General features: G+C 37.8%; 1 protein-coding gene, 1 long non-coding RNA gene and 1 pseudogene across 3 annotated transcripts in view; 2 read left to right on the top strand and 1 right to left on the bottom strand.

Annotated features, from left to right (window-relative positions):
• Positions 1–13,234, bottom strand: part of Cdkl3 (cyclin dependent kinase like 3) — a 61,720-nt gene extending 48,486 nt beyond the window's left edge. Inside the window, exons 1-3 of one of the 2 annotated variants that reach the window (XM_021242923.2) lie at positions 13,074–13,234; positions 12,272–12,457; positions 7,109–7,303 (exon numbers count right to left, since the gene is read on the bottom strand). In XM_021242923.2, coding sequence (XP_021098582.2) covers positions 7,109–7,303; positions 12,272–12,436 — 360 coding nt within the window. In that variant the 5' untranslated portion in view covers positions 12,437–12,457; positions 13,074–13,234. Of the gene's footprint in view, positions 1–7,108; positions 7,304–12,271; positions 12,756–13,073 lie in introns of those variants that run through there. The other variant, XM_087194963.1, reaches the window with a different exon arrangement.
• LOC101706299 (intraflagellar transport protein 20 homolog pseudogene) lies at positions 1,297–1,894 on the top strand (annotated as a pseudogene).
• An 11-nt stretch (positions 13,235–13,245) lies between the features above and the next one.
• On the top strand, positions 13,246–16,261 carry LOC147823006 (uncharacterized). Its single transcript, XR_015444853.1, has 2 exons — positions 13,246–13,358; positions 15,245–16,261. It is a non-coding gene; the product is annotated as an uncharacterized LOC147823006 (long non-coding RNA).
• The last annotated feature ends 94 nt before the right edge of the window (positions 16,262–16,355 follow it).

Below are 16,355 nucleotides of genomic sequence, written 5' to 3'. Positions count from 1 at the left end.
CCTCCACAGTTGCCAAATTATTTAAAATGTCCTGTTTTCAACAAAAATTTATGAGGCATGCAAAGAAATAAATATGACCCATAAACAGGAAATAAAGCACTCAACAGAAACTTTCCCTGACAAAGTTGATATTGGACTTACTTTTTTTTTGGTTCCAGGGATCGATCTCAGGACCTTGTGCTTTTGAGGCAGGCGGTGGAACCACTGAGCTAAATCCCCGGTCCACTAACCACTTTTAAAATCAGCTAACTTAAATATGTTCAGAGGAAAGTCTAAAGAACTAAAGAAAAGTATGAACACAATCTTCAAATAATGATATCAATAAAGAGAAATTATTATAAGAGAACTAAATAGAAAAGGACACTATTAAGAAAGCAAAATGATAATTCACAGAATGGGAGAAAATATTTACAAAATCATGTACATGATAAACAACTAGTATCTAAATTACATAAAATACAACTCAACAATACAAAACCAAAAAACCACAAATTTTTAAATGGGCAATAGAGTTGAGAAATTTCTACAAAGATGTAAAATATACATTTGTTTATTCTAGATATTTCATTAAATAGAATAATATGTGGTCTTTTATGTTTGACTTCTTTCATTTAACATGTCTTCAAGGTTCATTCATGTTCTACCCTGTGTCAGTATTTTGTTCTTTTTTATGGCCTGATAATACTCCATTAAATGGATGTACCTTATTTTTTTTTTTTTTTGGTACCGGCGATCGAACTCAGGTCCTTGTGCTTTTGAGGCAGGTGGCGGAACCACTGAGCTAAATCTCTGGCGCTGCATGTCATTTTTTTATCCATTCATCCGCTGATATATATTTGAGTTGTTTCCATTTTTTGCCTATTACCAATAATGCTTCTAGAAATGATGTGTGAACATGTTTTCAGTTCTTTTGAATCTATATGTAGGAGTGGAATCATTGGGTTATATGGTAAGTCTACATTTCACTTTTTTATTTTATTGGTACATTTTAGGTATACAATATAATGACATCATTGGAATATTTCACTTTTTTTTTACATTTCACTTTTTGAGGAAATTCGAAAGTGTTTTCCATAGCAGTTATACCATTTTATGTTATCACCAGCATTGTATAAGTATTCCAGTTATTTCCAAATTATTGAAATACTTTGTGCATTTGTAAATTGGTTTATCTTTTTATTGCTGAGTTGTTAAGAGTTCTCTGTATATTCTAGATTCTAAATGTCTATCAGATATATAATTTGCAAATATTTTCTCCCATTCTATGGATTCTTTTCATTTTCCAATGGTGCCTTTTGATGCACAAAAATTTTTCATTTTGGTGGGAGCAGCCCAGGCGGGCAGACTCTTCTGACCACTGCGTACTGGGGAGAGGGGCTGTCTGCAGTAGCAGCCAGGACCGAAGCGTGTCAGCAGCTATGGCCAAAGACATCCTGGGTGAAGCCAGGATGCACTTTGATGAGCTGAATAAGCTGCGGGTGTTGGATCCAGAGGTTACTCAGCCGACCACAGAGCTCAAGGAAGAGTGACAGGACTTTGTGGACAAAATTGGCCAGTTTCAGAAAATAGTCGGTGGTCCAACTGAGCTTGTTGACCAACTTGCAAAAGAAGCAGAAAATGAGGAGACAAAGACCACTGGTGCTCGGAACTTGCTCAAATCTATAGCAAAGCAGAGAGAAGCCCAACAACAGCAACTTCAAGCACTAATAGCAGAAAAGAAAATGCAGCTAGAAAGGCATCAAGTTGAATATGAAGCTTTGCATAAAGTAGAAGCAGAACAAAAGGAATTTCTTGACCAATTTATTTTTCAGAAATGAACTGAAAATTTCATTTTCATAGCAGGAAGGCAAAAAAAAAAAAAAGCCACCCAAAACCAAAAAACCAAAAAATCCCTGTGACTTGACCGATGTCCTGAGTAGTCATGAAACAGTGTGTAAGGAGTGAGCCCCCGACGGCAGTAATGCAAGTCTGGGGAGCTGGTATTAAACATCAGCGCACAGCCAGTGGCCACACAGGGCAGGTCCTCATCTCTTAGTACGAACTAAGTAGTGTGTAAACTTTGCTCTTTTTTCCAGGCAGGTGCAGTGCCACTGAGCTAAATCCCCGGCCCAGCTTTGCTCCTTTTTGTAAATTCACAATACTTTGGAAGGAAAAGCAACAAATTACTGTTTTCAAAAAAATTTTTTCATTTTGATTAAGCCCAGTTTTCCTATTCTTTCTTTGATTACCTTTGCTCTTGGGTGTCATATCTAAAGAAACACTGCCTAGTGTGTGGTCATGGAGTCTTTTACCTATGTTTTCTTCTAAGAGTTTTATAGGTTTAGCGCTTACATCTAGGTCTTTCAGCCATTTTGAGTTAATATTTGTAGATAGTGTGAACTATAAAATTTGAATTCAAATAATACTATCAAATTTTGAATTCAAACAAAGAGTTTGATTTTTCTTTACTTTGTAGCTGAACACTCTCCAGGACAACATAAAACTCCATATTTCAATCTGATTTAAAATCCCTCTGTTCTGTATAGCCCTATATGCTTGAATTTAAATACTCTGAAAGAATAGAGTTCAAGAAGCCTAATAATCCTTTCTTTAGTCACGTAATAAATTTTGTGCGTTCCTTCTCCTGTTTAAAAAAAAATTAAAAAAAAAAAAAAAAAAAGGAGCAGGCCTATAATCCTAGCATTCTGGGAAACTGGGGCAGGAGGATCACAAATTTAAGCTCAACCAGGGCAATTTAATGACTTAGTTAGACCCTGCCTCAAAAAATAAAAAGAGCTGAGAATATGTCAGTGTTAATGCCCTGGGTTCAATCTCCAATACAAAAACAAAACACAAAAACAAGAAAACAAAACCAAACACCAAAAAGGAAGAGAGTTCAAACCTCTGCAACTTCCAACAGTCTCAGAGTCTGAATTCTAAACCAAATAAAGCTTCAATTTAACCAATTTTCCTACTTGGTGTTATATAATAAGTGCTCATGTTAATTTGAAAAAATAAGCCAGTAGCTTGCAAAAAATAGACTGAGTAATAATGTGGAAGGTAGGCTGCAAAACTGTGAATGTCCCATTTGCCCTAAAAACTAATGGGCAAAAATTCCAGTTCTTAACCAGATATGGAATGTAAGAAACAGCTGTTGCCTGAGATTTAGCTCAGTGGTTCCACCGCCTTCCTTGCAAGTGCGAGTTCCGAGTTTGATCCCCGGCAGCAAAAAAAGAGAAAGAAATAGTTGTTAAAGACATTTTTAAACTAATTAGTTAAAACTTAATATAAATTAGGATGCAATGTTTATTCTGAGCTTATATAGGAAATTATCCTTTTCAAAAGAGATAAATCGGGAAGTATTCTACAGTAAAATTCAGGTTGCCTCTAATGTACTCTAAATTACTTCAGGAAACAAAATAGATGAAACATATATAGCAAAATATTAATAGCTGTTAAATATTTCAAAAATAATCCTTTGTTTAAAAGAATAGGAATTCAAAATCCAAAAGGAGAATTCAGAAAACATGTAAAAGTGGCCTAAATTTACAAAAATAGGGCTTTGTGGAGTAGGGTGTTAGGGTGAGGTTGGGAAAGCTCAGCAATCCTTAGGTATTAGACAGAATTACTCATAATTCATAAAATTTACTGAAAGTTGGATAAAATTTAACAAGCTCTATAAGAGTAGAAATGAAGACTTTTGCTGAAGGGTGCAACACCAGAACCCAGGGAAATCAGTGTTTATAATTGGTAAATGCCCAAAGCATACTTGTTAAATAAACAAATGAGGTAGTAAATATTTTTCCTCCATAAATGACCAGATGTTTGCATTTACACTGATTGCTTCCAAAATTCTGTTATTGCTTTGGTGCTAGCAATTTAACCCAGGGCTTCACATATGCTAAGCTCTACCACTGAGCTCCCTACCTGCCCTCCCTCAAAATGATTATGAAGAGGCTTACAACAGTCAGCTCAAAATCATATCAAAACCACTTGAATGAGTCAGCTGTATTACTTATATTCCTATAATGAGCTAATTACTGCAACTAAATATTAAATTTTATTTGAGGCAATATGTGGCCGGGCATGGTGGCACACACCTGCAATCCCAGTACTCCAGAAGGCTAAGGAAGCAGGATCAAAAGTTCGAGTCCTACCTAGAGTGACTTGGCAAGACCCTATCTCAAAATAAAAAATAACGAGGACCGGGGATTTAGCTCAGTGGTTTCACTCCCTGCTGCGCAAGTGCAAGGACCTGAGTTTGATCCCCAGTACCAAAAAATAAATAAATAAATAAATAAATAAATAAATAATAACGAAAAAGCCAGGGATAGTTCAGTGGGAAGGTCCTGGTTTTAACAACAAAAAAAGTTTTCATTATTAAATAAAAAGGTAAACAAATACTTCTGGAGATAAAAAGCTTTTTCCGATTCTAAACTATTTGAATTCATGAATTATTATTAAAAGGTGTAATGTGATATCATGGTATACAATATCTCAGATATTTTAATTATATAAAATATCAATCATTTGAAATTTCAAATTTTTTTTTTTGGTACCAGGGATTGAACTCAGGTCCTTGTGCTTGCAGGGCAGGTGGCAGCACCACTGAGCTAAATCCCTGGCTCAGGCAATTTGTATAAAATAATATGTAAATAATTGCTTGTTGGACCTGGAACACTGGAAATGTGAAACCACTGAGCTAAATCCCTGGCCCCAAAATTTCAATTTTTGTCAACATGATGATAACCTTAAATCAAGGCCTAAACTCAGACATCCAGATAACAGGTATAATAATAACTATTTTCATGAGTCATTCCTTCACGGCTGACTTAACTGTCAAATGTAATTAGTTTTCAATGTTCTGTGAGGTGAAGGACATGGATAAATTTACTCTAAGTAAAATTAATAGAAAAAGAGAGTATGGATGTTTGTGTGGGCCTCCTTCTCTGCTATCCCCACCTCAGATACTCTGCCACACTTGGTGGTGAGAACTACTTTTGTTTTTCCTTTTGTTTCTGAGATTCAGCCAACCATCTTGCTTCGATCATAGCATCTAAGACAGATTCCCAAATATGTGTATCAGTTCTGATAACTTTCTAAAGCCATGAGGTAATTGGTAAACCACAATTTTTTCTTAGAAACTCTCACTGTCCCTTAAAATATATCAATACATCTACAAGCACGTTCCCTTTCTGAAATCAGCTACTACCAATGGCACCATTATTCTGCTCTCAAAAGTTTTGTAATCTTTATCTTTTGTTTTCATCCCTTCTTATAACAAATTAGTTCCCAATTCCTATTGTTTCCTTTGAAATTTTCCCATCCACTCCTCATCATCCTTCCTCTCCCTCCCATTAGAGTAGTCTAAGCCTTCACCCTTCACATCTGAATGTCACAACAGCACATCATTTGATCTTTCTGCCTCTACCCATTCTTATCTTCTACTCTTGCCAGAGTAAGCTTAGATTTTGCTTTTATCCTGTCACAAAAATGCTCAGAAACCTCCAAGGGTTTCCCAGTGTCCTCAGGAAAAAGTCCACACCTTTGGTGGGTGGTCAAGGATTGATTTCAAGACTCTGTAAAACTTCTCCCTCCCCAGAGTACCTGTGCAATGTTAGTAGCTCCCTCCCTGTTCCTGGTGTCCTGGTAACCAGTCTTATCGCCACCCTCTGAAGCCCCATCTCAGGTTCACTTCTACTCTCACAGTGGTACACCACCTGAATGTATTTCCTCTTCTATTCTAATAAAATCCTACCTATAATTCAAATCCTACCTACTTTAGTTTTACCTCATTTCCAAAGGCTGACTCTGTTTGGTCCATACTGATGTCTCTCTTCATCCAAGAAACATTTTTGGACTGTGGTATAGACAAGATACTATAGAGATACAATGATAACACAACTATTCCTGATTCCCTGCCAGCACAGGGAATGTGTTGAGAGCACTTACAATGTGCCTGAACAAGTACTAAACTCATTATACCTACTACTTAATTTGATCTTTTAAAAAATCTGTGCGAGCCGAGGATTTAGCTCAGTGGTTCTGGCGCCGGCCTTGCAAGCGAAAGGTCCCGAGTTTGATCCCCGGTACCAAAAAAAAAAAAATTGTTATAAAAAATCTGTGAGATATGACTGTCGTTTTGCAGATGAGGTTAGATAACTTTCCCAAGGCTACAGAGTCATGGGGCCATGATCTCTGCTTACACAAGTTGTTTGAGTTTTCATAGATTACTTAGTGGTAAAAACACAAGATAGTCTGATTCCAGAGACTGATAAATGCTCTTCAGTATCACATTATATCACCTTTCCCTTCCCTAGGAAGAAAATTACAACCTGAATTCCAGCTATCACAACCAATTTTCATTTCAACCATTTCCAAAGCCACAAAATGAGATACACTATTGGCAAGTCAGAAAATTAGAAACTAAGATATCTGATCTGAAATATGCTCGAATACATGGTTGTTGTACTTGAATCACTTAAACTATTTTTGAAGTATTTACTCTTCTTTCTTGAATATATACTTTACTGTTATTTCCTGAACATATATGTAATTTCCAGAAAGTACAGCCATGTACAGAACAAATAAAGCTCCACAGAAAAAACTGCTGAGTTAAACTAGACAATGTTAAAATCAACACCAAAAATCAGAAGAGTAGATCTTTTCTTTTTTTTCCACAGTTTAAATGGCAAGGCCCTACATCTCTTGGTCACTTTGTGTTCACTCTCTTCCCTAAAGCCATCTATACTGACTTGCTATTTGCCTGGGTTCATCTCTAGTTCCTTCAAACCCTCCATTAACCTATGATCCTTGACATTCAATATTATCATATACTTTCGCAATTAAAGGTGCCTCAGGTGACTGTTGATCCTTCTAAACCAAACCATGGATACTACCTTTTGCACCCCAATCTGTCCCACAGTTACAATTATTATGTACTCAGTAAATATTTTTTATTTCTCCAACAAAATTGTCAGGTAGTGATACACCCTATACCTATTTTCAAGACATCCCTTAGCGCTGTAGGGAAAAATTATTATAATACCTTCATAAAAATAAGATAATGTTTAAATGACACTCATGATTCATATTCATCCTGCAGTGTGGCTTACTATAAAGCACTTACGTTATTACTGTGAAGATATTCAATTGCTTGAAGGATCTGGAAGAGGTATTTTCTAAGTCGTTTACTCTCTACTCCATGACAATAGTGTTGTAACTCATCTAATACTGTGTGGTCAATAAATTCAAATACCAAATGAATTTTCTTTTTCTGTTTAAAAACTTCAATGAGAGTGACCAGGTTTTCATGATGAAATTGCTATTAAGAGAAGAAATAGATTTCAATAAATTATTTCAAACATAATTTGTACCTAACATCTATATAATTTTGAACAGAAATATTCTGCGTTTCTTTTCCTCCACATATTTCAACAAAACTCAACTGATTTACTTCCTATTTTAAGAATATTTTTAGCCATCTCATGATCAATACTTACAGAAGAAACAGATGTATTGCTTTACCTCAAATTGACATTTGATTGTTTATCTAAATTAAGAGGCGATAAACTATACTATAACTTGGTATACTGAGAAATACCTTGAACTATTTTAACTTAGTTTGTGGTTAAATTTAACATCTGAAATTTAAGCGGTCCTAATGTTTTCTGGTTAGGTTGGTTTTTTGTTTTCATGCTGGGGATTGAATCCAGGGCCTTGCACATGCTAAGCATACTTTATCACTGAGCTATGCTTCCAGCCCAAGAGGTGAGGAGGTTTTCAAATGAGCGTGGCCTTCAACACCATTAAGTACATGACCTGAATTTACATAAATTAATTATTCTTTAATTTTGGCCATAAATTCTAGGGAGTAAACCTTAAGTTCTAGAGGATTTTATAAACTTGTTCAGACTATACCAAAAGAATATTTAAAAATCTAAAAAATCCTCAGGTATACGAAATGACAATCTATAAAACAGGAATTTTACGTAAATATGCAATTATTTGTGATTTTTGTTCATTGTCTTACTATTCTATCAAAACACTTTTATACTGTTGCCATTGTTAAAATAATTTTAAAATGTCAAAAATGGCCATGTATCTTGTTAGAAACCAAAAGAGGCTTAGTGTTCTATGTTGTTTATTCTATTTTTTTAACACATTTTTAACACATTCAATTCTGAAATATTTAACAATTTGTTTTCAAATAATCGATAACATTTATTTGGCTAAGAATTAAGGGGTATATTTTCAGTATTGGATTGATTAAAAATACATACTTTTATAAAATTCATCTTTATTCCAATGGCATAATGTCAATTTTTCTTCCCCTGTAACTAGAAACTAAAATCCCTGAATCATGACTCACAGGAAAACATGCCAAAATATAATGCCAGATTCCTTTCCTATTTTTGCTTCCAATTTCCCTGGTTGACAAGATGCCAGAATGCTGCAGCAGCAAAATATAGGCAGCAGTGAAAAGAACTGAGTGCTTTTGGAGACTACACTATTAATCCCTCAACTAAGGAAAATTCCTGGCTTCCTGTCTAGTTTTTATTTTAAAGGGAGGCTAAAGCTGTGAAAGGTTAATGTGAGCTAATAAGCATCATGGAAGACTCACCCAGGGTTAAGGAATAAAGTTGTTTGGTTTGGTTTGGTTTGGTTTTTCAGATAAACCATGAAAACCCTAGATATGCTCTGTTGCTCCTTTTTCATCTTTCTGCATTACTAGACAACTTTTCTACAGTCTCTTGTGATTTATTTAATGAAATTATCTGCAATTAATTTAATGAAATTCTAACAGATAAAGACTTAGTTCAAACTAAGTAATTTTGGCAATATTTTTGTTTTGTTTTGTTTTGTTTTTGGTACCGGGGATTGAACTCTGGTCCTTGAGCTTGCGGGGCAGGCGGAAGAACCACTGAGCTAAATCCCTGGCCCTGGCAATAGTTTTGGACTGAAAATTTAACCCAAGAAATCTCTTAGTGGAATTACATTGAATTAAAAGTCCTATAAAAAGCCAATAAGAGTAGTTAAGGTGTCTCAGAACAATTTGCATAATAGCTTTAACAGTTAAGACACATCTTCAAGTTCATCTCTCTCTGTTCTTGCCACATACATATTGGTTATTATACAAAATGATTAAGGAGACAAATAATCAGCTTAAGTGCAACAAGTTAATGAAAGAGTAAGAGATATAGCATGGGAAAGGGTCTCCTAATCAGATTACACAGTACACAACTGCCTTAAAGTTATTATGCTTTAGGTCATCAGAAGTGGGACTGGTACCTCTCGAAAAATCATAATACATCTCTACTGACTTCAACTTCCCTTCATTATTTAGAAATAGAGCAGATCAAACTAGCCACAGATGCCTAATACTAGTACACTAATTTTTTATTTAGAAAACAAAATGATCTATCATATACATTTACAAAGAATGACTTTTGTGTAACATTAAGATAAGCAAGAAGTGCACCTGCTTTCATCACATATAAAACACTTAAGACTACACTGTCAAGATCATAAACCTTAAAGCATCTAGATTCCAATAAATAGAATACATATTTATTTCATTCACTAGTTTTGTATCACCAAAAAACATTAATGCTGTCCTCCACATTCCTCAGTTCTTTTCCCTAAACTGACCTGTCATACCTACAATGATTTCATCTTCTGCCTTCATTTCTTCTCTTGTTCCCTATTTACAAAAGCTTAGTGGCATCTTTACTTAAATGTACTCTTGTAACCTCAAATCAGCATTTCCAAAATAGTTCCCAATTGATGTCTTTTCTGAGTCTTTCAAATTTTCATCAGTTGGAGAAACCACTAAATTTCAAAAATATGACTCTTGCCTTTCTACACTCTTTGAATGTCTTCTTTCACAATAAATTTGTTCTTTTTTTTTTTTTTTTGGTACCGGGGATCAAACTTGGGTCCTTGCACTTGCACAGCAGGTGGTGAAACCACTGAGCTAAATCCCCCGGCCCAATTTGTTCTACTTTTGCTTCCATTCACATTGCTACATTCTAGAAAGGGCTCTCGTGACATTTACTAGTGTTCCAGGATTAAACTCCTGACAGACTTTTCTATTTTTACTCTCTCGACTCTCTATTGAACATAATGCTAGATGTTTTATAGTTTTACACTGAATTCAAAACCTTCACTTTCACCTCTCACAAAATCAAATTTTGACTCAGCCTAGAAGACAAGACTTTAAAACCTACTTCCAATTTACTGCACTAATCTCACCTCTTTCCAATTTTGCATTGGAAACTCTACAGGCAAAAGTCTCTTCTCTTTTTCTGTTCTGCTTTTGATCTTTGTCCTTCTGTCCTGTGTTAGACATTCTGAGCTCATGTTCTCTTAAACTGCCACTTGGTAGTTCCTCTAACTTCCCTAAATTCCTTACAGCTGAAGTCGTGTCCTGTATCGTCAGGAAACCTTCCCTGTCCAACAGGACTGTCAATCACTTGGCATTTATTACGCCCCGTAACAGTACACCTCATCATTCTCCTACTGGAAGCACCTCAGTTTCCCCTGTATGTAAAATGGACACATTAGCCCCCAGGATTTATAAGATGATGCAAGTACATAACAAGGTAGAAGACCTCCCAAATTTAAAGACCCAATCTGAAAATGGGCATCTGAAATGAACAGACACTTCTCAGATAAAGAAGTAGAAATAGCAAATAAATACATGAAAAAATGTTCAACATCACTGGTCATTCGAGAGATCCAAATGAAAACAACACTGAGATTTCACCTCACTCCAGAAAGAATGGCTGCTATCATGAAATCCAACAATAACAAATGCTGGCAGGGCTGTGGGGAAAGAGGAACCCTGCTCCACTGCTGGTGGGAGTGTAGACTGGTGCAACCACTGTGGAAATCAGTATGGAGATACCTCACAGAACAAGGACTGGAAGTCCCATTTGACCCCGCTATTCCACTGCTGGGGATCGTCCCCAAAGAATTAAAAGAATCATACCACAGTGATATATGTGCACCCATGTTCATAGCAGAGCAGTTTGTAATAGCTAAAACTTGGAAACAGCCCAAATGCCCATCAACTGGAGACTGGATAAAGAAAATGTGGTTTTTTAATAAAATGGAGTACTACTGAGCCATAAAAAATGAGAAATTAGAGTCATTTATAGCTCAGTGGATGCACATTGAGGCGATACTCTTAAGTGAAATAAATAGGACACACATGTATAAATACCGAATAGTTTCTCTGGTGTGAGAAACTGAAAGTGTAAATAAGGACTAAATGTATGATAGGTAATGGGAAATAGGAAGAAAAGGGACAAAGGGGAAGGAAGTGGGAGGGCTAGGGGAAAGGATAGAAGGGAATGGGATTAATATGAGAAAATGGAAAAATAGGAACAAAATCTTTGTAAATAGGGAGGAATGGAGAGGTTGAAGGGAGGGCTGGGCAAGGGTGAAAAATAAGAACAGAGAGACTATGGAAAGGTGCAAATTTCCAATGATGAATGTCATTATATTGTATACCTAACATGTAACAATGATTAGAATGAATAATCGATAATGCAAAATAGGAAGAAAAGGTCCAAAGGGGTAGGGGTAGTGGGAGGGGCAGGGGAAAGGAAAGAAGGGAAAGGAAAACTGATGAGAAATGGAAAAAATGGAAATAAAGTCTTTGTAAATAGGGAAGGGTGGAGGAGGTGAAGGGAGGGCTAGGAATGGGGAAAAACAAGAACTAAGATGCATTATGTAAAGGTACAATTCCCAATGAGAAATGTAATTGTGTTGTATACCTAAAATGTACCAATAAAAGAATTTAACAACAACAAAAAAAAACAAGGTAGAAATATCCTGGAATGTTCAGCTAAGAGTAGCTATATTTGTATTGTCATCTACTATACAGGGTTGCAGAATATCAGTCACTCAAGAACCCTTCAAGCTGGGCATAATGACATATACCCTCCTGTTTCTGTGACTAAATTATAAAAATCTTAAAAAAACATAAATAAATTATAAAAATCTTTAAAGACCCATTTTTATCCTCCTTGTGGTCTCAGCACAATGCTTTGCACAAAGCATACATTTTTATTAAGCATTATACTTGGATATTTAGGACTAAACAATAGTAGCATGATTTTGTTACATATTTTGTATCAGTGTAAAATTACAAAATATAGACAATAAGGATTTTTCTATTATATGTCTTAAGATAGGTGTTGAATGACATATTCTTTAATGCACTTTTTATTCCATACTAATTTTTCTTTTAATTGACAGAGCAAGTAAGGCAAAAGAAGCCAACCTTTAGAAACATTATTTCTCTCGTTGCAATTTTGTTGACAGATTTTTCCGGCTTCTCATAGAATATCTTAATGGCCACTATCTGCCCCATATCCTTACGTTTACATTTCATGACTGTACCATAACTTCCCTCTCCCACTTTTCCAAGAGTTTCATACATCTCCATTTCCAAGCCTGGCTTCTACTTCTTCATAGAAACAGAGAAAGAAAATGGAAAAAGTTAAACATTTACACTTATTTTTTCAAGCTGTATATAACGCAAAGACCCAACCAATCCCTACTTTCAAATTCTGAGAGAGACAGAGAGAGAGACAGACAGACAGAGAGACAGACAGAGAGACGGAGAGAGGGAAAAACAGAGAGACAGAGAGACAGAGAGAAAGACAGAGAGACAGAGACAGAGAGACAGAGAGACAGAGAGACAGAGAGACAGAGAGACAGAGAGAGACAGAGAGACAGAGAGAGACAGAGAGACGGGGGGGGAAGGGGAGAGAGAGGATCTTTTCCACAGAGCCACGTCTTTGGGAACTGCCATGGGGGGTGTAAGTCGTCTGGAGGCGGAGGCTCCAACCTCGCCAGTGTAGGAAACCTCCTGCCATGTCGGTCACTCCCATCAACACTGAGATGCCCTCACTATATATATGTCACTATCACGCGTGGGGCCCCCACACTTCCTTCCCATCACGCTCGGGTCAAATCAACAAGTCCCCACACGACTTATCACACCACCTAGCAGGCCCCGGGAGCTAGGAAACCCTCAGTCCCACCCTCTCCTCAACGGGCAAAGTCTGAGAATTCCGGACCGGCGTTGCGCCCCTCGCCTCGCCTCGCCTCGCCTCGCCTCGCCGCCTCAGCCCATTCTGTGTTCCCGCTGGCCTGGAGCCGCGCGGTCGCAGCGAGACCACGCAACACCACCCTCACTGCTCCGTCAGCCACCGGCTACCATAGCAACGGTGGAGCGGCGGGGCTGCGGGGCTGCGCTCGGGACCTAGTACGCAAGACCGGATATCAAGACCAGGTGCCAAGACCGGATATCAGCGGGGTCCCGACCCGGAAGGGAAAGTGAGAAGAACTGGAAGTTACTGCAGGTGGGCGCTGAATGGGGTCGAGCTTGGGAGTGGGGGAGGAATACGGATGGCTGTCACAATTGAGGAACCTCAAAGGTTGATTTTGAGCCAGAAAGGGATTGGGTCCCCACCTTTTGACTGCACTGTGACGGCAAATCTTCTAAAGAAGGGAAACTGGGGCAGAGGTGCCCCACTTGTGTCATGGATTTGTCCTGAACGGAGGATATCAGCTGCGTATGCTGAGCTCTAGAAGGATGGCTGTTGTCACTAACCAGACAACTCGTAAAACGAGACTTCTAAGGAAATCTTGTGTGATTAGTTTTTCAAGTTGCTAAGTTACCTTCATATCCCATAGACCTCAGTTTGAACTTAACAGTCGACATGCATCCTTAAAACTGGGATAAGATGGTTCTTTAATCAAAAATCTTTCTTGGAGTGTAGCTCAGCGGTAGATTGTGTAGTTAGGCTGCGCCGAGACGCGGGGTTCATCTCCAGCACCACGAACAAAAAAAATCAAACCTTTTAAAAATATCTGCTCTATGCTGTCTTAAAAATTTTCAACTCCTAGTAACCCTTTTAAAAAGTTCTCTCAATACATGCCAAAATGCTTAGACCTCTCTTCTTAGGAAAGCAGATGACTCAGAGGGTTGTGCCACATACATGGTGATGCATAAGGGCACAGAGGAGAAGGAAGGACTACTACCTAAACTTTTAAAACGTAGAGGGATCGGCTGGAATTACAGCCTCCAGTGTAAAACAAGGTTATTGCTAGCGCAAGTGCCCAGGTAGTGCAATCTTTACTGGGACTTTACTTCTTTTCTGTGAAGTGTTAAATGTAAAAAGCCACCCATAGCTATGCTAGTCCTAAATAAGGAGGGGTATTATTCAATAACTTCTAGTTCAGTGGGCCCCACCCCAGCTCATAAATGAAAATCACACCTGGAGAACTCACTTTTAAGTCCCACTTCCAGAAGTCTTGATTTAATTGGTATAGTGAAGCAATTGGATTTTGTTTGTGGTACTGGGATTGAACCCCAGGACCTTGTACCACAAGTGTGTTATTACAAATAAGTATTTTTATAAAACTTCCCAAGTATTTCTACCGTCCTGCTAGAATGAGAGGAGCATGACCGGAAGGAGGGTTAGTCACGGCTTCTATTATCCAAAATATTCAAAATTGTTCTTCCCTTTGAAAAATTACTCAACTGAACAGGGAACATATTTCTCTGCAGAACTTACTGGTGGAAAAGTTTTCCCCTGTTCCCTCAACGTGTCCGGGCTTCCTGGACACTTCCTCTCAAGCATTTCAGGAATTTTCTTTGTTCTCAGTTTTATTACTTCTAACTCCCCGCTAAATGTAAATGAGATGTGACTCTGTGCGCTGAGCTTGCTGTCTGTAATGTCTGATAACCGGGGAATTTGCTGGGCCCAGATGACTTGTGCTCTGTGTAACCAATGCAAAGTGCTCAACTCTTGCCAGCTCGCCCCCTCCCAAGAGTATAACCTGCCCTGCTCAGCCCCAAAGCTGGTCAGTCTCTGTGGAGAAGTCCCAGACTGGCCTGCTGGTGTTAAAAATAAAACTGTACACTTTGCCTCCAAAACTGGGTGCGTCTTCCATTCTCCTGGACTACCTGTATGTATGTTCCAGCTGGCACTTTGCCGTTACACAACCATATCGTAAAATAACTTCTATCTACAAAAAGAATGTCATAGTAATAGTTATAGTGGACTAGGACATGTTGTTATGCATATTTATTATTTGTTGTGGGTTAAACATTTGCAACAAACCAAGCATGAACCAGGGTGAGTCCCTGCCTTCACTGAGCGCACAATGTAGAGATACAAAATTGCTACAGTATACAATTATAGCTTTTAAGACTATTCTTTTCTTTTCTTTTTTGTACCAGGGATCAAACTCGGGACCTTGCGCTTTCGAGGCAGGCGGCAGAACCTCTGAGCTAAATCCCCGGCCCAAGACTATTCTTTTCATAAATAGGTTCTGGCAGGCCTGGTGACCAGGACAGCATGTGATTCTTTTTTTTTTTGGTATGGGGGATCGAACTTGGGACCTTGTGCTTGCGAGGCAGGTGCCGGAACCACTGAGCTAAATCCCAGCCCCAGCCTGTGATTCTTTTTTTTTTGGTACCAGGGATGGAACTTGGGTCCTTGCGCTTGCGAGGCAGGCGATGAAACCACTGGGCTAAATCCCCGGCCCCCAGCATGTGAGTCTTAATACACTGCTCCCAGGCTTTATGAAACACATTCGCAGAATTTGTCAAAAATATTATTTCAGGCCTGGGGATTTAGCTCAGTGATTTTGCCGCCTGCTGCACAAGCGCAAGGACCTGAGTTCAATCCCCAGTTCTAAAAAAAAAAATATATATATATATATATATATATATATGATTTAATTCTGGGACGTCACAAGCGTATCAGTTTACATAACAGCTATAAATTGCTAGATAAACAACATGACAGGTTTTTAAGAAATAGTTTATCCAGCCAGGTATGATGACATAATTCCAGCAGTTTGGGAGGCTGAGCCAGGAGGATCATTAAGTTCAAACCCAGCTTGGGCATTATAATGAGACCATGTCTCAAAACTTTTTTAAAAAGGGGCACTGGGGCTAGGGGTGTAGCTCTGTGTGAAGGCAAATAGCTGCGGATGCACCTTAGTGCAAAGGTCCTGAGTTCGATCTTTAATACTGCTAATAAATAAATAAAAAAGAATGGAAGGAAAACAATAGGAGCGAAATTTTGTAAAGAGGGGAAGAAGGACTGAAAGGAAGGGAGGGGAAGGGAATGGGGGAAAAGAAGATATATACAGTACAAATTTCCTATGATGAATGTGATCATTATGTATGTCAAAAGTGTACCAATACAAGCACCCAATGATAAATGTAAATGTAGTGTTTACCTAAAATGTACCAATAAAAGAATTTAAGGAAAATTTTTTTTAAAGTGTACCATTAAAATTTTTTAAAAAGAAAAGAAAGTTTCCTTTAGCTTTTCACTACA

This window comes from Heterocephalus glaber, unplaced genomic scaffold (assembly GCF_053883595.1).
Source record: "Heterocephalus glaber isolate CG9 unplaced genomic scaffold, H.glaber_assembly_v1.0 deba00001606, whole genome shotgun sequence".
Taxonomy (NCBI): domain Eukaryota; kingdom Metazoa; phylum Chordata; class Mammalia; order Rodentia; family Bathyergidae; genus Heterocephalus; species Heterocephalus glaber.
Note: the sequence above shows the minus strand (reverse complement) of the source record. Positions and strands in the feature narration are given on the sequence as shown.